The sequence below is a fragment of the Bombina bombina genome, chromosome 3, assembly GCF_027579735.1.
Source record: "Bombina bombina isolate aBomBom1 chromosome 3, aBomBom1.pri, whole genome shotgun sequence".
In the NCBI taxonomy this organism is placed as follows: domain Eukaryota; kingdom Metazoa; phylum Chordata; class Amphibia; order Anura; family Bombinatoridae; genus Bombina; species Bombina bombina.
Genome location: NC_069501.1, coordinates 538181061 through 538207198, shown reverse-complemented (window position 1 = coordinate 538207198; position 26138 = coordinate 538181061). Strand labels below are relative to the sequence as shown.

General features: G+C 40.4%; 1 protein-coding gene across 1 annotated transcript in view; it reads right to left on the bottom strand.

Annotated features, from left to right (window-relative positions):
- Nucleotides 1-26138, bottom strand: part of LOC128652423 (protein argonaute-3) — a 382994-nt gene that overhangs the window by 246469 nt on the left and 110387 nt on the right. Inside the window, exon 5 of the mRNA XM_053705360.1 lies at nt 10844-11052. Within this exon, the coding sequence (XP_053561335.1) occupies nt 10844-11052 (209 nt within the window). The remainder of the gene's footprint in view (nt 1-10843; nt 11053-26138) is intronic.

Genomic DNA, 26138 nt, shown 5'->3' with positions numbered 1-26138 from the left:
AAGGCAGGAACTTAAATGGAAGGAACCACTGCCCATAAAACCTTTCTCCCAAATATAGCCTCAGAAGAAGCAAAAGTATCAAATTTGTAAAATTTTGAAAAAATATGAAGCGAAGACCAAGTCGTCGCCTTGCAAATCTGATCAAAAGAAGCCTAATTTTTAAAGGCCCAAGTGGAAGCCACAGCTCTAGTGGAATGAGCTGTAATCCTTTCAGGAGGTTGCTGTCCAGCAGTCTCATAGGCTAAGCGGATTAAACTTCTTAGTCAAAAAGAAAAGGAGGTTGCCGAAGCCTTTTGACCTCTCATCTGTCCAGAGTAGACAACAAACAAAGCAGATGTTTGACGAAAATCTTTAGTAGCTTGTAAGTAAAACTTTAAAGCACGGACCACGTCCAAATTGTGTAATACAAGGATGGAACAACAATCTCTTGATTGATATTCTTGTTAGATACCACCTTAGGTAAGAACCCAGGTTTGGTACGCAGGACTACCTTATCCGTATGAAAAATCAGATAAGGAGAATCACATTGTAAGGCAGATAGCTCATAGACTCTACGAGCCGAGGAAATAGCTACCAAAAAAAAGAACTTTCCAAGATAAAAGCTTGATATCTATGGAATGAAGAGGTTCAAACGGAACTCCTTGAAGAACCTTAAGAACCAAGTTTAAGCTCCATGGTGGAGCAACAGGTTTAAACACAGGCTTGATTCTAACTAAAGCCTGACAAAATGCCTGAACGTCTGGAACATCTGCCAGACGCTTAACTAGCTGACAATCCTTTTTCCAAACCTTCTTGGAGAAAAGATAATATCCTAGCAATCCTGACCTTACTCCATGAGTAACCCTTGGATTCACACCAATAAAGATATCTACGCCATACCTTATGGTAAATTTTCCTGGTGACAGGCTTTCGTGCCTGTCTTAAGGTATCAATAACTGACTCGGAGAAGCCACGCTTTGATAAAATCAAGCGTTCAATCTCCAGGCAGTCAGCCTCAGAGAAATTAGATTTGGATGGTTGAAAGGACCCTGAAGTAGAAGGTCCTGTTTCAGAGGCAGAGACCATGGTGGAAAGGATGACATGTCCACTAGATCGGCATACCAGGTCCTGCGTGGCCACGCAGGTGCTATCAGAATCACCGATGCTCTCTCCTGCTTGATCTTGGCAATCAGTCGAGGGAGCAGAGGAAACGGTGGAAACACATCAGCCAGGTTGAAAGACCAGGGCGCTGCTAGAGCATCTATCAGTGTCGCCTTGGGATTCCTGGACCTGGATCCGTAACACGGAAGCTTGGCGTTCTGGCGAGACGCCATGAGATCCAGTTCTGGTTTGCCCCAACAATGAATCAGTTGTGCAAATGCCTCCGGATGGAGTTCCCACTCTCCCGGATGAAAAGTCTGACGACTTAGAAAATCCGCCTCCCAGTGCTCTACACCTGGGATATGGATAGCTGATAGGTGACAAGAGTGAATCTCTGCCCAGCGAATTATTTTTGAAACTTCTAACATCTCTAGGGAACTTCTCGTTCCCCCTTGATGGTTGATGTAAGCTACAGTCGTGATGTTGTCCGACTGAAATCTGATGTACCTCAGAGTTGCTAACTGAGGCCAAGCCTGAAGAGCCTTGAATATCGCTCTTAGTTCCAGATTATTTAATGGAAGGAGAGACTCCATGATCCCTGAGCCTTCAGGGAGTTCCAGACTGCACCCCAACCTAGAAGGCTGGCATCTGTCGTTACAATTGTCCAATCTGGCCTGTGAAAGGTCATACCTTTGGACAGATGGACCCGAGATAGCCACCAGAGAAGAGAATCCCTGGTCTCTTGGTCCAGATTCAGTTGAGGGGACAAATCTGTGTAATCCCCGCTCCACTGACTGAGCATGCATAGTTGCAGCGGTCTGAGATGTAAGCGTGCAAACGGCACTATGTCCATTGCCGCTACCATTAAGCCGATTACTTCCATACACTGAACCACCGAAGGGCGCGGAATGGAATGAAGAACCCGGCAGGAATTTAGAAGCTTTGATAACCTGGACTCCGTCAGGTGAATTTTCATTTCTACAGAATCTATCAGAGTCCCTAGAAAGGAAACTCTTGTGAGTGGGGATAGAGAACTCTTTTCCTCGTTCACTTTCCACCCATGCGACCACAGAAATGCCAGTACTACGTCCGTATGAGACTTGGCAATTTGGAAGTTTGACGCCTGTATCAGGATGTCGTCTAAATAAGGGGCTACTGCTATGCCCCGCAGCCTTACGACCGCCATAAGTGACCCTAGAACCTTTGTAAAGATTCTTGGGGCTGTAGCTAATCCCAAGGGAAGAGCTACAACTGGTAATGCCTGTCTTAAAAGGCAAACCTGAGAAACCGATGATGATCTTTGTGTATCGGAATGTGAAGATAAGCATCCTTTAGATCCACTGTAGTCATATATTGACCCTCCTGGATCAGTGGTAGAATGGTACGAATAGTTTCCATCTTGAACAACGGAACTTTGAGGAATTTGTTTAAGATCTTTAGATCCAAAATTGGTCTGAAGGTTCCCTCTTTTTTGGGAACCACAAACAGATTTGAGTAAAAACCCTGTCCCTGTTCCTCCTTTGGAACTGGATGGATCACTCCCATAACTAGGAGGACTCGTACACAGTGTAAGAATGCCTCTCTCTTTATCTGGTGTGCAGATAATTGTGAAAGGTGAAATCTCCCTTTTGGGGGGGAAGCTTTGAAGTCCAGAAGATATCCCTGGGATATAATTTCCAACGCCCAGGGATCCTGAACATCTCTTGCCCACGCCTGGGCAAAGAGTGAAAGTCTGCCCCCTACTAGATCCGTTCCCGGATAGGGGGCCGTTCCTTCATGCTGTCTTAGAGGCAGCAGCAGGCTTTTTTACCTGCTTACCTTTTTTCCATGTCAGGTTTGGTCTCCAGACCGTCTTGGATTGAGCAAAAGTTCCCTCTTGTTTATTATTAGAGGAAGTTGATGCCGCACCTGCCTTGAAGTTTTGAAAGGCACGAAAATTAGACTGTTTGGCCCTAGATTTGGACCTGTCCTGAGGAAGGGCATGACCATTCCCTCCAGTGATATCAGCAATAATCTCCTTCAACCAGGCCCGAATAGGGTCTGCCCCTTGAAGGGAATGTTAAGTAGCTTAGATTATGAAGTCACGTCAGCTGACCATGATCTAAGCCATAGCGCTCTGCGCGCCTGTATAGCAAAACCAGAATTCTTAGCCGTTAGTTTAGTCAAATGAACAATGGCATCAGAATAAAAGAATTGGCTAGCTTAAGTGCTCTAAGTTTGCCAAGTATGTCATCCAATGGAGTCGCTACCTGTAAAGCCTCTTCCAGAGACTCAAACCAGTACGCCGCAGCAGCAGTGACAGGGGCAATGCATGCAAGGGGCTGTAGGATAAAACCTTGTTGAATAAATATTTTCTTAAGGTAACCTCTAATTTTCTATCCATTGGATCTAAAAAAAAAAAAGCACAACTGTCCTCGACAGGGATAGTAGTACGCTTTACTAGAGTAGAAACTGCTCCCTCCACCTTAGGGACTGTCTGCCATAAGTCCCATGTGGTGGCGTCTATTGGAAACATTTTTCTAAAAATAGGAGGGGAAGAGAACGGCACACCTGGTCTATCCCATTCCTTATTAATAATTTCTGTAAACCTTTTAGGTATTTGGAAAAACATCAGTACACACCGGCACTGCAAAGTATTTATCCAGTCTACACAATTTCTCTGGCACTGCAATGGTATCACAGTCATTCAGAGCAGCTAAAACCTCCCTAAACAACACGCGGAGGTGTTCAAGCTTAAATTTAAATGTAGAAATATTAGAATCAGGTATCTTTCCTGAGTCATTAACATCACCCACTGACTGAAGCTCTCTTTCCTCAGTTTCTGCATATTGTGAGGCAGTATCAGACATGGTTCTTAAAGCGTCAGTATGCTCTGCATTTTGTCTCACCCCAGGAGCTATCTCGCTTACCTCTAAGTTCAGGTAGTCTGGCTAATACCGCTGACAGTGTATTATCCATGACTGCCGCCATGTCTTGTAAAGTAAATGCTATGGGCGCCCTATATGAACTTGGCGCCATTTGAGCGTGAGTCCCTTAAGCGGGAGTCAAAGGGTCTGACACGTGGGGAAAGTTAGTCGGCATAACTTCCCCCTCGTCAGATTCCTCTGGTGATACATTTTTTAAAGACAGAAAAGGATCTTTATTGCATAAAATGAAATCAGTACATTTGGTACACATTCTAAGAGGGGGTTCCACCATGGCTTTTAAACATAATAAACAAGGAGTTTCTTCTATGTCAGACATGTTTATACAGAATAGCAATGAGACTAGCAAGCTTGGAAAACACTTTAAATCAAGTTAACAAGCAAATATAAAAAACGGTACTGTGCCTTTAAGATTAACAAATTTTGTCAGAATTTGAAAAACAGTGAAAAAATGCAGTAAATCAAATGAAATTTTTACAGTGTGTATAATAGGCTAACAGAGCATTGCACCCACTTGCAAATGGATGATTAACCCCTTAGTTCAAAAAACGGATAAAAAAAACGAAATAGACGTTTTTTAACAGTCACAACCAACTGCCACAACAAGCTGTGGCCCTACCTTCCCCAATAAACGACTTTGGAAAGCCTTTGGGCCCTTTAGAGATGTCCTATAGCATTCAGAGGGCCTTTGAGGGAAGCTGGATGTCACAGTTTGTAATTTTAACTGCACCAACTGTAACTTTTATACTACAACAGTGGAAATTGTTTCTAGTCAAAATTTAAGCCAGCCATGTGGAAAAAACTAGGCCCCAATAAAGTTTTATCACCAAAGCATATATAAAAACGATTAAACATGCCAGCAAACGTTTTATATTGTAAATATCATAAGGGTATTACCCCTGGGAGTAAGCATGATACCAGTCGTTATTAAATCACTGTATTCAGGCTTAATTTACATTAATCCGGTATCAGCAGCATTTTCTAGTGTTTCCATCTCTAGAAAAAATTATAACTGCACATACCTGATAGCAGAATAAACTGCACGCCATTCTCTCGCTGAAGTTACCTCATCTGTGTAATCCCCTCAGACATATTTGAGAATAGCAATGGATCTTAGTTACAACCTGCTAAGATCATAGAAACCTCAGGCAGATTATTCTTCTATTTACTGCCTGAGATAAAATAGCACAACTCCGGTACTATTTCAAAATAACAAACTTTTGATTGAAGAAAATAAACTAGCTATATTTAACCACTCTCTCCTACAACGTCCTAGCTTGTTGAGAGTTGCAAAAGAATGACTGGGTATGACAGTTAGGGGAGGAGCTATATTACAGCTCTGCTGTGGGTGTCCTCTTGCAACTTCCTGTTGGGAATGAGAATATCCCACAAGTAATGGATGATCCGTGGACTGGATACACCTTACAAGAGAAATTGTATTTAAATCTAAACAGGGAAAATTGTATTTCATTGAATCTACAATATTAGTCCAGAATGCAAAGTTAAAATTGTACCTAAAAAGTACAAAATGCAAAGTATACTTTTATTTCCTATTGTAAAATGAGTCTTGCAGCCTTGGCGAATGGGCATGTCTTGAGTTATCCAATAGAAATGTGGCCAGCACTTATTTATAGTAAAAGGCAAATTGTATTGTCATTATCCCTTAAAACCTATGGATTAGGTTGCATGTTAAAGCCTTACTCATAGATGTGACCCATAATAAAAAAACACGCACATTTTAATTAAGATCACCATCCGGTCTCTATTGGTTAATCTACTAGTAGCTAAATTTAAGGTGAACGTGCCTTAAAAGTTTAATAATATGATTAATAAATTCACATGATAATACACAACTTATGGCATTTACTAACATCTCATAGCATATGCAATGAACTCATGCACAGTAGATAATCTGCCAGATATTTCCTAACTAATAAAACCAACTATAATACAGATTTTGTGGAGCATCGTATCAAAGTTCCTGTTGACCCATCATTTTTTTTCATGTTTGGGGATAAGTTTTATCTCCAAAGATGTGGAACAGCCATGGGAGCAAAACTTGCACCTTGCTACGCTAACCTCATCATAGGGTGGTAGGAGGAACTCCACATCTTTGGAAATTAAAATGCCTTTGTAGCTCATATACAGATGTATCGAAGATTCATAGATGATTTGTTACTCGTCTGGACTAGGAACGAAATACAGCTGAATAAATTCATAAAAAACATAAATAACAATTCATTAGGATTGAAATTTACCCATGATTTTCAATGTTCTAGGATAAATTCCTTGGATGTTACAACACTTATGTCAGATGTACAGATGGGTAGAATTGATTCAGCTATCTACAGAAGACCTATTTCAGGGAACAGTTTATTACATGGTAAAAGCAAACACCCCAGACAAGTTCCCTAATTAATAGTCAAGGGTCAATTTATTAGAACTAGAAAAAAATGATTTAAATGATAAAGAATATGAAAAACAAAGTGAAGAACTGTCTCACAGGCTGGTTGATCGAGGCTACAGTAGGAATGTCATCTTAAAAGCCAAAACTGAAGTAAATCAAATTGAGCAAAGTGCTTTTATATAAAAAAAAACAAAAAAAAACAGAAAAACATATAAAAAGGCCTAATCAAAACAAGTCACATTTGTGACACAATATTCATCTCAATAGGATGAGATAAGCAAAATCCTTTGCAAACATTTCCCTATGCTGAAAACAGATGACAAATTACAACATATAACACAACAGGGATATTGTTTCTCTTACACAAGAGGGGCAATACTGGGTAACATTTTGTCATCCCAGTGAATTAAAGAAAAACAGAACAATTAGTTCTTGGTTGGAGGTAAAAGGAATGTTTAGATGTGGCAATGGCACTTGTAAACCATGCTGTTTTATGATGAGGGATACCACTTTTAGGTCTTGACACTAGTTTAGAATACCAACTACAGTCATGTGTAAACTGCAGGTCTACAAATGTTATTTATTTGATTTGGTGCACACAGTTTCATAGACAATATGTAGGGTGCATCTCACGTGAGGTCAGAGGGTGAATCAGAAAATATCTCTCTGATATTTGCAGCTAAGATGATTGTTCAGAGTTAGCAAAACCCTTTATTATTGAACACCAAAATAATACTTCAACACTCAAATGGACGGAAATAAAGAAAATTGAACCACCCAGAAGAAGAGGTGATATTAATAAGTTATTGTTTAAAAGAGAGACTTATTGGATCTTCACTTTATGTATAAGAAAACCGTATGGTTTTAATTAAGCCTAAGATATAATTAATTTCTGGGAATGAAAGAAAACTGACATTTAAAACACCACATAAGAGCAGGATAAATTCTTAGATGTTTTTTTATATACAGTACAAGCAGGGATATTCACATGGTAGGTTTTATGGTCCACCTTAAATGGATAGCAAAGTCAAAATTAAACTTGCATGATTCAGATAAAACATGCAATTTTAAGACACTTTTAAATTTACTTCTATTTTCAAATATGATTTGTCCTCTTGGTATCTATTTTTGAAAAAGAATATGCATATATCCTCCTCTAGTGGGAGCTTGCTGCTGATTTGTGCCTGCACACAATTGTCTCTTGTGATTGGCTAACAATATTTGTTCTGTTAGCTGACAGTAGTATCATGCTGTTCCTTCAACAATGGATAACAAGAGAATGAAGTAAATTTGATAATATAAGTAAATTTAAAAAGTTGTTTGCCATTGTATTTTTATCCAAACCATGAATGAAACGTTTTGGGTTACCTGTTTCTTTAAGTAGGTCTCACTTAGTAGAGCTGAACAAACATACTCTTACTCAATTGGTAATGCAAAATTGTGGAGAAATTTGAAGCACATGTAGATTATCTATTGTGCATGAGTTTATTGCATTTGCTGTGAATATGTTAGTAAGTTGTGTATTATCATGTGAATTTATTAACCATACAATTAAACTATTAAGGCACATCCACATTAAATTTAGCAACTTAGAAGTAGATTAACCAATAGAGACAGGATAGTGATTTTCAAATGTGTGTGTTTTTTATTAAGGGTCACGTCTATAAGTAAGGCTTTATGGCGAAACAATTAAGTCGCAACGTCATCTATCGGATGTAACAATTAAGTTTGCCTTTTAATATGAAGAAGTGACGGCCGCATTTATATTGAAATTCCACTTATCCACTTTGCCTGGCACCTTCCTACTATATCAGCTTTGAGTATCAGCTGATACCCTCAGGTCATTGGAGTGTGGTCGTGACTAACGCAGTCTCTAGATCAATTGAGACCGGGTGGAAGATTACACCAAACATTGTGGCGAGTTACTAGGCAGTCTCCCTCACGGCTAATGGCACGGATCCTTTCAGAGGGTAACTGTCTCCGGAGTGACAGCTTACACTTACTGGGTTGTTGCTGCATTGAGAACATGGCTCCCGGGACTGAAAAGCAGCATTATAGCATCTTGCTGCACAGAGTGCCGGTTCCATCAGCATGAACAGTTTTACATATTAAGTAGAAGGCGGCTTACTTTCATTATTCCTGCTACTATGAATTAGCTCATATGCAATCCTGGAATTACTGCAAGTTTTATGAAAGAAAATTTGGCTACCGTCATTATTAAGAGCTAGGCTGACTGTTGTATATATTTTTATTGTGTCTGAAGTTTTATCACAGGTCTCGTCATATTCTCTAAGCACGTTACAACTACAGGTGGCGTTATTTTACCATGCCAGGTGACAGCTGGCGAGCTTGTCTTAAAATATCTAATGCACTTATTGCATGGATCAAAATAAATAAATACAAAAATGTATGTATATATATATATATATATATATATATAGATAGATAGATAGATAGATAGATAGATAGATAGATAGATAGATAGATAGATAGATATAGATAGAAGAATAGCAAAGGAGTGCACTCTCACTTAAGTCCAGCTACCAGGGTGCTAGTGAAGTGTAATAAACAAATGAACAAAAAACTTGCCAAATTTTTTTTACTGTGACCGTGTAGTAACGTTTCGGGGATAATGTATCCCCTTCCTCAGACACATGTGTTACAAAGTGAAATACATTTATAGCAAACAAATAATAACCCCACCCCCCAATTAGACCAAAAAAACCGCCAAATAGCAGTTGTCATAGTAACCACTGAGTCATAACAAAAACAAAAGTGATATGCTTGAAATGTCTGAGCCTTAATAAGTGTAAACTATACAATATTCTTACTGGTGACTCTTAAACTAAGGGAGAGGACTGAAGGAGCATAGTAACAGGATAAGGAGGACAGGACAGCTCTAAAATCACAAAAGACTGTAATGCCGATAGCCCCGCCCACTTGCGGGTCAGCCAGAGAACAAACAACCAAATCAGACAATGCAGCATGTACCTTATAAACATATTAAAGCAAATGAGCCCACAAATATCTTGTTCCAATTAAATGAACATACTAATGTATGCAAACCGCAACACCTTATTGTATAGCAGCATAGGAGCGTATGTTGACAATCACCAGGAAGTTGGAGCCAAGGTGTAACAAGCAGCCAATCAGAGCGCTGCAATTGCAATCACATATACCCACTGTATATCTATTAAATGCAAAGCTTAGTTACAAGACTAGACAAATAAATTGACAATTAAACTCCATATATACACACCGTAGCAATCGGTAGTGGTAATCCTGATCCATCAGAACTTGCAGTGTCTGAGGAAGGGGATACATTACTACACGGTCACAGTAAAAAAATTTGGCTTTTGAAAAATCCAGCGAGTGCAAGTTTTTTGTTCATTTATATATATATATATATATATATATATATATATAGGTAGCCCTCAGTTTACGCCGGGGTTAGGTTCCAGAAGGAATGGTTGTAAATCGAAACCGTTGTAAATTGAAACCCAGTTTATAATGTAAGTCAATGGGAAGTGAGGGAGTTAGGTTCCAGGCCCCTCTCAAAATTGACATAAGTAACACCTAATACATTAGTTTTAAAGCTTTGAAATGAAGACTTTAAATGTTAAACAGCATTATAAACCTAATAAAATAATCACACAACACAGACTTTACTTGCATTTTTCTGCAAACAGTTCTTTCTATGCATTCCAATCTGGACTGATTTATAGACAGGAAGATCTTGTTCCTTTGCAAGCTGCTCGATAGCTCAGGTCTGGTTAAACTGATTAATTTCAGCTTGCTTGGCTTGCATATCTTTGCTGCAACACCTACTGGCTATTTTAATCAATGCTTCTCAATGCTTTTCAATAGCAGTCACATGACTGAAAAAAAAGGTTGTTATTCTGAAACGGTGTAAATTGAACCATTGTAAACTGAGGGCCACCTGTATATATATATATATATATATATACATACATACACATATACACACATACATACACACATACACACACACCTACCTAGAAAGCAATATAATTTTATGTGCAACCAAAACATGTGATCAGTGATGGGTGCTCCCTATCACATTTGCTTTCCCCATAAAATTCTGCATTCTAGAGTCTCATTCATTTCTATGAGAGATAGCTTGCTACTCTTGGAAACTTCTAAGTTCAGACCTGTTTTTTTTAGAGAATTAAACGTGGTCATCCCATTTAACGGTCAGGTTATGATGGCGAATTATAGATATTTGGGCACTTAGTCTAATTGGTTGCATAAGAGCTTTCAATGTTATCATCTAACATAGTACGCAGTGATTGAGAGGGCAAGGTCAACAGACCATTAAAAGGCTGGAAGCTTGTACTCAACCATATTTCTGCTGTCTTGCAATCCAGAGCAACACATTTATAAAAAACAAAACAAAACAAAAAAAACTTACTTCATGGAGGGTAGGTGTCTTAGCACTACATCAACTGCATGAACAGGGTTTGTACTAATTGGCTTGTCCAGTTCAAGAGGTTCAGGAAGAGACCGACCAGTCAGCACTTCGTGAAGCAAATGCCAGCTTATCCGAGAAACAAACTTGATTGATACTTTAAAAGGACGGTCTTTCCCACCTTCTCCTGGTAATGTTACATCCAAATCCACCTTGACAAAAGAAAAAGAGAAACAGTTTATGACATAAATAAGACTTTGAATTACTTGTGATAATCTGTATATGCTCATGGGTTTTAACATAACTGCAAACTGAGGTCACTTTAAGAGACCACCTCCCGTACTCTATTCCCTTTATATGGGAGACAAGTGAGCTCTCTCTATATTTTATCTCTACTTTCACCTTACAACAGTGGTTATGAGACAAATTGCCTTGGGGAACTTATGTGATAGGCCTGTGAGCTGTAAACGTGTAGGCTTCACCACATGGAACTGGGGACATGATGGCCTTGATGGAACAATGGAAGCAGACAGTCGCCAAACTAGGACTTGTGCAACTATGAAAACATTAACTCTGCAGAGCTACCCTCAGGTCACAGCAGCAAACAAGAGACCCATGAGATAATGACTTACTCATAAGCACATAATGCTGTAGATCATACAGCAGACCTGAGGCACTCTATGTTCCCTCTACCATCAGACCCCGGCATTTCCTGTCAAGAATAGCCAGATTTTTCTCTTACTCCAATAAATACAAAAGCTAAAACATGTTATGATGGACTACAGGCAAATGCTTTGCAATCCATTAACTGTCGCATTCTCAAAAAAATATCGCCTGTTAATCTGCTTACCCAAGTTTAATTTGGCAATAACTCTACCAGTACATAAACACTCAATTATAATATGATAGTAAGACCTAATAAACAACTCCACATATCCAATTTATAACGTGTTTAAATCTTTTGTTATATGCTGCAGTAAATACTTGCACATACATATCCTGGAAATAAAAAAGAACCTGCTTACCATTGAAATGTATGTCCATATTTTCCTCATATTGTGCCAGATTAAAAGTGGAGCCTGTTTAACACTCCCGCTCAAGTGTCAACTATGCTAGAAGTAAGCTTTTTGCACGGGTTGGGTTGCACTCTTATTGAGTTGAAAGTAAACCATTTCACTTGCACGCTAACCCGATGAACACAAAAACCAGAACTTGGAATTTTCGAATGTGCGTTAATGTATTTCCCCATAGAAGTCAACAGAGAATTTTATTTTATTTTAATTATGCTTTCTTTCTTGGCAGTGATAATCCACGAGAACATTCATAACATATGGGAAATACCAGGAGGCGGCAAAGACACCCCAAATAAGGCTTTAAATATCCCTCCTACTTCCTCTACCCTCCAGTAGTTCAGCAGAGGATAAGGAAAAGTGAAGAGAGATACAAGGGGTACAGAGGAGCAAAGAAATCAGGCGGGGTCATGGATTCCCACTGCCAATAAGGAAATTAAATTATCAGGTAGGCATACTTTTAAATTTTCCTTCAATTGGCAGTGAGAGTCCTTTGGGAAACCAATACCCAAGCTGTGGAGTTCACGAATGTTTGGGAGGAAAAAATAAGGGAGGCAGTCCTAAAAAACAGGCACCACCGCTTGTAGAACCCTTCTCCTAAAAGATGCTTCCGCCGAAGCAAAAGTATCAAACTTAGAGAATTTTGTGAACGTGTGTAAAGAAGACCATGTTGCAGCCCAACAGATATGCACAACTGACGCCTTATTTTTAAAGGCCCAAGTAGTAGACACTGCATGAGTAGAATGGGCCGTGATTCTCTAAGTAGACTCCTGGACTGCTTTCCTGAAGGCTGTACTGATCAGACTTCTCAGCCAAAAGGAAATAGTAACAACTATTTGTTGCCCCTTGCGCTTACTGGTATATATAATGAATAAGGAAGAGGATTGACAAAACTACTTAGTAGCGTGAAGGTAGAATTTCAACGCTCTGACCACATCCAAATTGTGCAATAGTCTCTCCTTAGAGGAAGACATGTTGGGAAAGAGAGAAGGAACCACAATCTCCTGATTGATGTTACAAGAATACACCACCTTAGGTAGAAAGACTAGTTGAGTCCTCAACACAGCCTTATCCTGATGGATAACCACACATGGATGATCACACATCAAAGCTGAAAGCTCTGACACTCTGCGAGCAGAGGAAACAGCCAATAAAAATTCCACTTTCCAAGTGAGCAACTTGATATCATCAGAATGCAGAGGCTCTAATGGAGCTCTCTGAAGAACCTTAGGAACACAGAGGAGCAACAGAAAACAGGTCTAATTTGTGCCAAATTCTGAACGAACTCTTAAACATCTGGCAAACTAGCCAACTTCTTGGAATCCAAAAGCGAAAGGGTAGATATTTGACCCTTGATAGAACTGGCTGATAGGCCATTCTTCAGACCCTCCTGGAGAAACTGAAGCTTTTCATAGCAGTGAAGATAAGTCCTCCATACCTTGTAGTATATGCATCTGGTGACTGGCTTGCGAGCCTGAATAAGAGTATCAATCACATTTTCAGAGAAGAATTTCTAAGTCAAAATCAACCATTAAATCTCCAGGAAGTCAGCCTCAGAGTATCTAGATTTTGGTAAAGGAACAGTCCTTGACTCAGCAGATCCTGATGAAGAGGCAACCACCAAGGAGGAGCAGACGATGATCTCACAAGATCTGTGTACCAGGTCCCGCGTGGCCACGTAGCCGCTATCATAATAGTTGAAATTCTGTCCTGTTTGATCTGGGCAACCACCCGGGGCAGAACAACAATTGGAGGGAACAGATAAACCAGGCTAAAGTTCCACGGAACCACTAGAGCATCCACCAACTCCGCCTGAGGATCTCTGGACCTCGATCGGTACCTCAGGAGCTTGGTATTGAAGTGGGAAGCCATCAGATCTACATCTGGAACACCCCATCTGTGGGATATCTCCAAAAAAAACCTGATTCAGAGACCACTTCCCTGAGTGAAGAGTCTGCTTGCTCAGGAAATCTGCTACACAATTCTCCACACCTGGAATGTGGATAGCTGAAAACACTGATGTCTCTCCACCCACAGTAGGATTCGGGACGCCTCCTGCAATGACAGAGCTTTGAGTGCCATCCTGATAGTTGATTTAGGCCAAGGTCATGATGTTGTCTGACTGAAATTGGATATACCGGGAGAAACTCAATTGAGGCCACCCTAGAAGTGCGTTGTATATAGCCCTCAACTCAAGAATGTTGATTGGGAGAGATACCTCCTCCAGACGCCAGGTTCCCTGAGCTCTGAGAGAACCCCATACTGCCCCCCAGCCCAACAGACTCGCAACTGTGGTTATTATTACCCAGGTGGAGCGACGGAAACTCATTCCGATGATAACTGGAGCTGGCAATTTCCAACAGGCAAAACTCTCATCTGTGTGACCAGATGAATAACCTGAGACAGATCTGAATAATCTACATTCCACTGTCTGAGCATACACAGTTGTAGTGGTCTCAGATGAAAGCGAGCAAACGATATAGCATCCGATGCTGCAAACATGAGACCTACCACCTCCATGCATTGTGCTACCAAAGGATGGACATTGGACTGAAGCAGATGACACGCTCCCTGAAGTTCCTCCCTGCACTGGTCTGTAAGACAAACGCGCATACTGACAATCTATGATCGTTCTGAGGAAGTTTACTCTTGTAGCCAGAACGAGAGAGCTCTTTTCTAGGTTAACCTTCCTACCAATGTGCCTGAAGTCCACGTCCACGCAATGGCCGTTCTCTTTACGGGCTTTCCCTAGAAAGAAGGAGAGTCTGCCCCTTAAACAACCTGCTACCAGGTTGGGGGTGAATCTGTCATGCTGACTTCTTGTCTTCAGAAGTCTTCTTGGGCTGCCTGTTCTTATTCCAACCTTGAGTGGGCTTCCAAGTCGCCCTACGGGAATCTGTCTTAGGTATATCCGCTGCCCTCTTCGTACAAAAAAAAAAAAATGCTCACACTAACTATTCTTAGATTTCTTGTCCTGTAGTAGGAAAGGTCCTTTGCCCCCTGTAAATGTAGCAATAATATAGTCCAGACCAGGACCAAATAGAGACTTGCCGTTAAAGGACAAGGATAAAAGTCAAGACTCAGAGACATTGTCCGCAGACCACGACTTAAGCCACAGAGCCCTCCTGGCCATAACGGCAAAACTGGTGTTCTTAGCATTGATGCGAATAATTTGGAGAATAACGTCATTGACAAAGGCATTTGCCAGTTTAAGAGATTGAATATAATCCTGAATCTCCTCAAGAAGAGTTTCCACGTCAATCTGTTCCGCTAAGAATCTCTTAAAGACTGTTGAATGAGCAAAAGGGGTCCCTGCCTGTCCCTAATCCTTACGCAATAATTTTGGGTACTGGGAAGACATCCAGAACAATAGGCCTAGGTCTAAATGCAGATTCCATCTTTTGAACCTGGTCGATGGGACCTTGTTCAGCAAGAGCAGAAGCTGATCAAATTTCAGTCTAACCATGCTTTCCTCTTCTGACTCAGCATCAGAAGGGTAAGATGAAGACATTTCTACTTCTTCAGAGTTAAACAAAGGATCTTCTTCTGAAGGTTGCCCAAAACTATCGGTCTCGACCTCCACCGTCACACCAGGGCTATATGTCTGAGAACAAGGTTTAATCTTTCTCTTCCTTTTCCCTGATACCTGTCCAGCTTTCAGGGTAGCAGACAGAGCCGCCTCAATGCGGGCCAAAAGATCATTGGTTAGATGAGCCACCCCAGCCGGAGCTCAGCTGCTTTCCGAAATCATTGGCTGTTGAACAGGGATGTCCGCATCAGCCGAGGTCTGAGAAACCATAGCAGGGCCTTCCAGGGACCGGGCCAGAGGGGGCTCCTCAACGGTCTGACCACTTGGGCCTCCTTCGTGAAACATCAGGACATATGATAATCAACTATTACAGAGCTGTGCCGGAGGGTTCACAGTTGATAATTGGCAAAGCATACACTTGTTATTGTCAAAGGAAGTTACAGAGGAAGAGTCCTCCATACTTTCTAACAATATAGATTTGTCCATTATGGGAGAAAAAAAAAGTTATTTGTGTACACACAGCAGAGTATTTAGGTCCCAAGCACTAAATAACTGTCCCCTTCTAAGCCCTGATTAGGGCGTCTTACCACTCCGGGCAGGCCGAGCCGCGTTGCTACTACTCTCTCACAGGACTACTGCACAGTTGATCTGGAACAAAAATGATGCGAAAACACCCTAGGGCGGGAACAAGTTACCACTTGTTGCTGAGGACTGTATTAAAACATAGCCTAGCATTTTATTACAACCCGTGAAAGGGAATATGTAATGCTTGTCACTGCCCTGTAATTAACGCGCCAAGGCACAGCCCTAACAGCCCCCGACTCTGGCTGGAGTTCATGTACGACAAACTAATGTCTGTCACAAGAGATAGAAAAGTGCACAAGACAAATATCCTAGCACAGAAACAAGACCTATCCCACATCTTTATTAGACAAAATGCCATGAAAGAGGGGAAAACTTACCTATCATAAGTCTGTAATTTAGTGTGAAACACACCGCGATATCAAACAGGGGATTTAGGTTAGACTGGAAAGAGGCATGGGAAACCAAGCGTCGACCAGCACAATATATACCAATACTCCATTGAGATTTATATGGATATATTATCCCCGGCTCACTGAGCCAATCCATGTTAAACTTCATCTCTTCTTAAAGGGACAGTCTAGTCCAAAACAAACTTTCTTTATAAAGATAGGGCATTTAATTTTAAACAATTTTCCAAGTTACTTCTATCACCAAATTTGCTTTGTTCTCTTGGTATTCTTAGTTGAAAGCTAAATCTAGGAGGTTCATATGCTAATTTCAAGGCTGCCTCTTAGATCAGGGCATTTTGTCAGTTTTTCACAACTAGAGGGTGTTAGTTTGTGTGTTTCATGCACGTGGAGTTCCTAGGAGCCAGCACTGATTGGCTAAAATGCAAGTCTGTCAAAAGAACTGAAATATGGGGCAGTTTGCAGAGGCTTAGATACAAGATAATCACAGAGGTAAAGAGTACATTAATATAACGGTGTTGGTTATGCAAAACTGGGGAATGGGTAATAAAGGGATTATCTATCTTATAAAACATTAAATATTTTTGATATAGACTGTCCCTTTAACAGAGCACCCCTCTCTGCCTACCTCCATGAAACGAGGCAAAGAACATCTGAAGGGTAGGGAAAGTGGGAGGGATATTTATAGCCTTGTTTGGGGTGTCTTTCCCTCCTCCTGGGAGTATTTCCCATAGGTTATGAAAGTTCTCATGGACTCTCACTGACAATTGAAGGAAATTGGGGAGGGGGGATAACACTGCATATACTCATGCAGACTAACCCGACATGAAAATATAAATATTTCCTATTACAATGTTCTTCACATAGAATATATACACACACACATAAACATATACTGTATGTATATATATATATATATATATATATGTTCTAACATATTCTTGGTTTTTTTTGTTTTTTTAAATGTATGCAGAGTGAGGACAATAAGTAAACATATGAGTATGTACCTTTAAGAGGTGAGCCTACTTAATTGGAGGAAGCTGGGATTCCCATGAGCAGTGTGTTGGTGTGAGAGTGTCTTCGTCCATGTAGCGGTCGCAGCCTACTTGATACCCGTACTGAACAGGAATAGCTGAACGGATTTGGACAGTTGAAGACTAGGTGGGTGAGTGAAAATCACTAATATATACTGAATATGCATATTGGAAAAGTGTTTAATAAACAGTAGACCCGGTATAGACATAAATAGTATCTGACTGACAGACTAACGATACGGATCTTCATTTTGGGACATACAATACAGCACAGAGCATGGATAATATTGAGGAAGTATCATATATCCTCACAGACTTTGGGGAAGATACAGTTAGATGTAACACTGATGAAGCAATTTTACATACTATTGACAGTTTATTTTTTGACATTGATACCCTGAGGAAAAAGGACATAAAGCTGGAATTAGATATTAAAACATTTATGATATATAAACATAATAAACGCATACCTAGGGGGTTAAGGATACAAAAATTTCCCTCATTCAGGGTATTAGAGGCTGAATTCATCTCTAAAGGAATGCAATTTTGGACACTTGCTCTTTTGCTTTGATTGAATTATTGATAGAGTACAAACAACAACAGAGGAGTGAGTTGTTAGAGGAAATTAAAGTAATACATGATAAACTAAAAACAGTCCAAAAAGACCCTGAGTTCAAGGTATTTGATAAACAGTTTGAGAAAAACATGATCTCATTCCGACAAGAACTATGGGAATTTAAATCAAGAAAAGTGTCAGAGACAAATATGATTATGACCATCAGATGGTATATAGATAGGATAATAATGAGAATTTTGGTAAAGAAACTAGAAAAGGAAGATGATGGTTTAGAAATCGTACAAAGAAGGCGAAACAGGTAACCTTCTCAGACACTAAGTATGAAGTGGAGTCCTCAGATTGTGAAGGTAATATAGAAGAACAGCTATTGAAATATCCAATACCAAAGCCTCAAAAAACAAACAGGCAAAGACTTGTTCCATGGGCAGAAGAAAAAAGTACATAGAGGCAAAAGAGGGAAAAGAAACAACCATAAAAGACGGAGAAGTCAAACAACAGAACAAGAAGATGACACAACAACGGACTTTTACCACAAGATCTGGGAAATATCAGAAAAAATATGCATACATAATAATGTATTGAAACTGTCTAGTGTAAATTTAACTGATGCAGAAGTCCATGTGTTATTAGAGGCCTCAATTTTGTTCCTTACCAGCATTTCAACCTATTTAACACTATTTTGGATATAAACAGATTTGTTAGAAAATTAATACTTTGTAAACATTTTGTTGATGCTGAGGAGGAACAGAATAACATGAAAGGGACTCCAAAAGTCAAAATAGAGGATAATCTAATATTTCCTGATATGTGTACTTTCTTGAATTTACAAGATCTATTGAGAGAAAATACTGATGATTTAGATCATTGAGTTACAGAGACAGATATTGATCTCACTGAATTTAGGAAAAAAGAGTAATTTCTTTCATGTAATTGGCAAGAGTCCATGAGCTAGTGACGTATGGGATATACAATCCTACCAGGAGCAAAGTTTCCCAAACCTCAAAATGCCTATAAATACACCCCTCACCACACCCACAATTCAGTTTTACAAACCTTACCTCCTATGGAGGTGGTGAAGTAAGTTTGTGCTTGATTTTTATGATTTCTTCTGTGATAAGCGCTTCTAAGCATTCTGAAGCCCAATTCCTCTCAGAGTACAGTGTTTGTCAGAGGGATGTGAAGAGAGTATCGCCTATTTGATTTTATGGTTTTCCTCGCTGGAAATCTTTTCAAGGGTTCTCTGTTATCGGTCGTAGGGGAAATATATGTATTTTACTTATATTTGCCATGAGTCAGGTCTATGTATATTTCCCTTTGCAGTCCAGCAGTTTCGTTATGGGAATCATGTTTTCGGAAGTTTGTCTTAACTGGGGTATAGTCTTTTTTTCAATTTGACTTGTTTTATCTTTGGAAAACTTGTGGGCAAATTAGGCTCGTGCTGGCGCAAAATGCTGTTATTTATTGTGTCATTCTTGGCGGGAAAATTTTTTTGGGCGTGAATGTGCGTCTGTCATGACGCAAGTTAGTCATTTCTTGCGTCTTAGTTGACGCTAGGTTGTTTGGCGCGAAATTGTGTTTGTTATGACGTGAGTTGCGCCACTTCCGGATGTTTGTTGGCGCCAAAAATAACCTCAACTTCCTTCTGCGTCGAGCATCATACTTTGCGCCAAAATAATTTGTTTTATTTTACCTCACTTCCTATATGATCCTTGCCTTCTTTATGCTCAGAGAGCTATGCTATTTGCTTTTTTTTTTGCCAATTTTAGCATTTGCATTCTTTCCCATTCCTGAAACGGCTATATCTGGAAATAACATATTTCTGCTAAATGATATTTTTTCTTTTTTTACATTTTACAAGATGTCTCAATCTGATCCTGTCTCAGAAGCTGCTGTAGGAACCATGCTGCCTGAACACAGTTCTACCAAAGCTAAGTTTATCTGTTGTAAGCTACTGTCGATTATATCTCCAGCTGTAGTATGTAACAGTTGTCATGATAAGCTTTTGCATACAGAAAAGGTTTCTATTAGTGCTAGTACAGTATCTGTTGTTCCTTCAACATCTAAAGTACATGATATCCCTGTTAATATGAAAAATTATATTGCTGAGGCGATACAGAAGGCTATGGCTGCTATACCGGCTTCAAATAAACGTAAAAGGTCTTTTAAAACTTCTCATAATACTGATGAAATTTGTAATGACCGGAAACATACTGATATATCCTTCTCTGATGAGGCTCTCTCTGACTCAGAAGATCCTACTTCAGACATTGACACTGATAAATCAGCATATATTTTTAAGATGGAGTATATTCATTCTTTGTTAAAAGAAGTGTTAATAACTTTGGAAATTAAGGAATCTGGTCATCTTGATAATAAATTCAGTAAACGTTTAAATTCTGTCTATAAACCTCCTGTGACAACTCCTGAGGTTTTTCCTGTTCCTGATGCTATTTCTGATGTGATTGCTAAGGAATGCACTAAGCCTGGTACTTCCTTTGTTCCTTTTTCAAGTTTTGGGAAAAAGTCCATAAGGTTGATGGGGCTATTTCTACTCTTGCTAAACGTACTACTATTCCTATGGAAGATAGTACTTATTTTAAGGTTCCTTTAGATAGGAAGATTGAATCTTATCTAAGGAAAGCTTATTTGCATTCTGGCTATAAGCTCAGACCTGCCATTTCTATGGCTGATGTTGCGGCTGCATCAACTTTTTGGTTGGATAGCTTAGCACAACGGGAAAAAGACTCTGATTTGCATAGCATTGTTTGTTTGCTTCAATATCCTAATCATTTTATCTGTGATGCTATTTTTGATATCATCAAGATTAATGTTAAATCTATTTCTTTGGCTATTTTAGCTAGAAGAGCTTTATGGCTCAAATCATGGAATGCTGAAATGGTATCTAAATCTACGTTACTATCTCTATCATTCCAGGGTAATAATTTGTTTGGTTCCCAGTTGGATTCTATTATTTCCACTATTACTAGGGGGAGGGAGTTGTTTTGCCTCAAGATAAAAAGTTTAAAGGCAAATCTAAAGCTTCTAATCGGTTTTGTTCCTTTTGTCAGAATAGAGAACAGAAAACCACTCCTTCCCCTAAAGACTCTGGCTCCAATTGGAAGCCATCCCCGAGTTGGAATAAATCCAAGTATTACAAGAAACCAAAGCCAGCCCCCAAGACTGCATGAAGGTGCAGCCCTCGATCCAGTTCAACTTATGGGGGGCAGATTGAAATCATTTCAAGACGTTTGGGCAGGTTCCATTCAGAATATTGTCTCTCAGGGGTATCGAATAGGTTTCAGAAGACCTCCTGTAAGAATATTTTTTTCTCTCTCACGTTCCAACAAATCCTGTGAAAGCTCAGGGTCTGGGTTTTTATTCAAATCTATTCATTGTCCTGAAGGAGGAAAATTCTTTCAGACCAGTTCTGGATCTGAAGTTTTTGAATCATTTTGTAAGAGTCCCAACTTTCAAGATGGTGACTATAAGGACTATTCTGCCTTTTGTTCAGCAAGGTCATTACATGTCCTCAATAGACTAACAGGATGCGTATCTTCATATTTTGATTCATGCAGACCACTATCGGTTTCTGAGATTCTCTTTTCTAGACAAGCATTACCAGTGTTGCTCTTCCATTTGGCCTAGCAACAGCTCCAAGAATCTTTTCGAAGGTTCTCGGTGCCCTTCTATTTGTAATCAGAGAGCAGGGTATTGCGGTGCTTCCTTATTTGGATGATATCTTGGTACTGGCTCAATCTTTTTCATTTAGCAGAATCTCACACAAATCAACGTGTGCTGTTTCTTCAAAGACATGGTTGGAGGATCAATTTACCAAAGAGTTCCTTGATTTCTCAGACAAGGGTCACCTTTTTAGGTTTCCAGATAGATTCAGTGTCCATGACTCTGTCTTTAACAGACAGACAAATGAAATTGGTTTCTGCCTGTCGAAACCTTCAGTCTCGATCATTCGCTTCAATGGCTATGTGCATGGAAGTTTTAGGTCTCATGACTGCTGCATCGGACGGGATCCCCTTTGCTCGTTTTCATATGAGACCTCTGCAGCTTTGCATGCTTAATCAGTGGTGCAGGGATTATACTCGGATATCACAGTTGATACATACAGGCACGAAACATGTCTGCTGCATAGGAACCCAGCTGTCCTCACTTACCAGCTGTAGACACTTACCTTTTGCTTTTACGTTTGGATAATAAAGATTGGGCCTTTTTTAACAGAGGAGTGCATGGACATCTTCTTTTGTACATACATATATATATATATATATATATATATAAATATATATATATATATATATATATATACACACACATATACGTGTGTGTATGTGTATATATATATATATACAGTCCAGATATAGGACAGCACAATCTTACGCAATTCAACTGCCAAGGTGCACTGCAAACGAATTAGTATCCTCTCCAAGAACACAGGCACTCACTGGTCTTTTATAAGACCAGTGAGTGCCTGTGTTCTTGGAGGCCGAAACGATCGTCTGGGGTTGTCATGTTCCTTGTTCAGAGGAGAATTGCCTGGTATTTCGGGGCTGGACTGACCTTACTTGGCAGGATCAGACTGATATACTTCAGGAAAGTTTTCTTCTGTGAAAAGCTCACTGGTCTAAAAGAGGCTGCTTCCGGGTGGTAAATCGCCATAGAACAAGCCACTGAGCTGTTCGTTCCTGGTAGAGCGCTTCTCTCTTTGTATGCAAATTATTATGACCCTGGGGAAGTCTCCCTATGGGTGATGGGGGAAACCAGACGTGGACTCCTTGCCCAGTGTGCTTAGAGGAATGTGGCTGCACCTCACTGACGAGGCCCATAGGAGGCCGAAACGATCGTCTGGGGTTGTCATGTTCCTTGTTCAGAGGAGAATTGCCTGGTATTTCGGGGCTGGACTGACCTTACTTGGCAGGATCAGACTGATATACTTCAGGAAAGTTTTCTTCTGTGAAAAGCACACTGGTCTAAAAGAGGCTGCTTCCGGGTGGTAAATCGCCATAGAACAAGCCACTGAGCTGTTGTTCGTTCCTGGTAGAGCGCTTCTCTCTATGTATGCAAATTATTATGACCCTGGGGAAGTCTCCCTATGGGTGATAAGGGAAACCAGACGTGGACTCCTTGCCCAGTGTGCTTAGAGGAATGTGGCTGCACCTCACTGACGAGGCCCATAGGAGGCCGAAATGATCGTCTGGGGTTGTCATGTTCCTTGTTCAGAGGAAAATTGCCTGGTATTTCGGGGCTGGACTGACCTTACTTGGCAGGATCAGACTGATATACTTCAGGAAAGTTTTCTTCTGTGAAAAGCACACTGGTCTAAAAGAGGCTGCTTCCGGGTGGTAAATCGCCATAGAACAAGCCACTGAGCTGTTGTTCGTTCCTGGTAGAGCGCTTCCCTCTTTGTATGCAAAGTATTATGACCCTGGGGAAGTCTCCCTATGGGTGATGGGGGAAACCAGACGTGGACTCCTTGCCCAGTGTGCTTAGAGGAATGTGGCTGCACCTCACTGACGAGGCCCATAGGAGGCCGAAGCGATCGTCTGGGGTTGTCATGTTCCTTGTTCAGAGGAGAATTGCCTGGTATTTCGGGGCTGGACTGACCTTACTTGGCAAGATCAGACTGATATACTTCAGGAAAGTTTTCTTCTGTGAAAAGCACACTGGTCTAAAAGAGGCTGCTTCCGGGTGGTAAATCGCCATAGAACAAGCCACTGAGCTGTTGTTCGTTCCTGGTAGAGCGCTTCTCTCTTTGTATGCAAATTATTATGACCCTGGGGAAGTCTCCCTATGGGTGATGGGGGAAACCAGACGTGGACTCCTTGCCCAGTGTGCTTAGAGGAATGTGGCTGCACCTCACTGACGAGGCCCATAGGAGGCCGAAACGATCGTCTGTGGTTGTCATGTTCCTTGTTCAGAGGAGAATTGCCTGGTATTTCGGGGCTGGACTGACCTTACTTGGCAGGATCAGACTGATATACTTCAGGAAAGTTTTCTTCTGTGAAAAGCACACTGGTCTAAAAGAGGCTGCTTCCGGGTGGTAAATCGCCATAGAACAAGCCACTGAGCTGTTGTTCGTTCCTGGTAGAGCGCTTCTCTCTTTGTATGTATATATATATATATATATATATATATATATATATATATATATATATATATATATATATATATATATATATATATATATAATACAACATCCAGTTCAGCCCTCCAAGTCGATAAAAGCCTGGGTGCAAGGATACAAGTGCATATATAAACTAGAGATGCACTCACAGGACTTTTTAAAAAACAAAAATAAGCACTCGCTGGTCTTTGAAATAAAACTTCACGTTTAATGTAGAAAAATTTAAAAGCAAAGCATAACGTTTCGAGAACACATTTGTGTCAAATGCCAAGTACAATCACCAAACAAGGTAAGATTGTTTGGTGATTGTACTTGGCATTTGAAAAAGGGACCAATGTGGTCTCGAAACGTTATGCTTTGCTTTTACATTTTTCTACATTAAAACGTGAAGTTTTATTTTAAAGACCAGCGAGTGCTTATTTTTTCTATATTATTTGGATCACTATATAGCACCATGGCATTAAGTGGATACTGTTTATGGAGTGCATCTATTTGGAACAGTATATATATATATATATATATATATATATATATAAACACAGAGTAATACAGCGCTACAAACATGAAAAGTCCCAACAAAAAGAGTACAAGTACTATTCTATCCTATGTATGTAGGTCTCCCTAGTGTTTTCCAATCGCACCAGTCCAGTGCTATTTGGAGGGAGAAAAGGTTATATCTTCCGCCTGCAGCCTAATCCCAAAAAGAAATGAAGTCCCCCCTGCGAAGGAAAGTTTCTTGGAAGAAATCTGGAACAGAAGAGGGAAGGGCGCACAGAAAAGGGAATCTCCTGGTGTAGTATGTTAAAACGCTTGCTATTTTTCTGCAATAAAGTACCAAATGAAAACTCACGTGCTTTCACCTCAACTCTGTGAGGTATAGATAAGACCCAAGGTGGTGAATATCCATTGAAGAAGGCAATGTAATCCCCTTATAGTTGTAGCTTCCGTTTCTCTCCTTAAATAGGTGACTTTCCTATCTCGAGAGCGTGACGTCAGCACCTGACTGAGCTACCAGGCAGATTGATAGTACTGCTGCCGCTGCTGGGCAGTCTGTTTCTGGAGCCGTTGGATAGTGGAATTCACTGGCGTGAGCACAATACTCAACTTTAAGTCTGTTAGAACACGCCCTCCAATAGAGAATTTGCATTCACATTTCGAAGCGGTTCATCTTCTGCTGGAGAGGTGAGGACTGTATCTAAGGAGAGAAACGGAAGCTACAACTATAAGAGGATTGCATTGCCTTCTTCAGTGGATATTAACCACCTTGGGTCTTATCTATACCTCAGAGTTGAGGTGAAAGCACGCAAGTTTTCATTTGGCACTTTATTGCAGAAAAAAACAGAATTTATGTTTACCTGATAAATTACTTTCTCCAACGGTGTGTCCGGTCCACGGCGTCATCCTTACTTGTGGGATATTCTCTTCCCCAACAGGAAATGGCAAAGAGCCCAGCAAAGCTGGTCACATGATCCCTCCTAGGCTCCGCCTACCCCAGTCATTCGACCGACGTTAAGGAGGAATATTTGCATAGGAGAAACCATATGGTACCGTGGTGACTGTAGTTAAAGAAAATAAATTATCAGACCTGATTAAAAAAACCAGGGCGGGCCGTGGACCGGACACACCGTTGGAGAAAGTAATTTATCAGGTAAACATAAATTCTGTTTTCTCCAACATAGGTGTGTCCGGTCCACGGCGTCATCCTTACTTGTGGGAACCAATACCAAAGCTTTAGGACACGGATGAAGGGAGGGAGCAAATCAGGTCACCTAAATGGAAGGCACCACGGCTTGCAAAACCTTTCTCCCAAAAATAGCCTCAGAAGAAGCAAAAGTATCAAACTTGTAAAATTTGGTAAAAGTGTGCAGTGAAGACCAAGTCGCTGCCCTACATATCTGATCAACAGAAGCCTCGTTCTTGAAGGCCCATGTGGAAGCCACAGCCCTAGTGGAATGAGCTG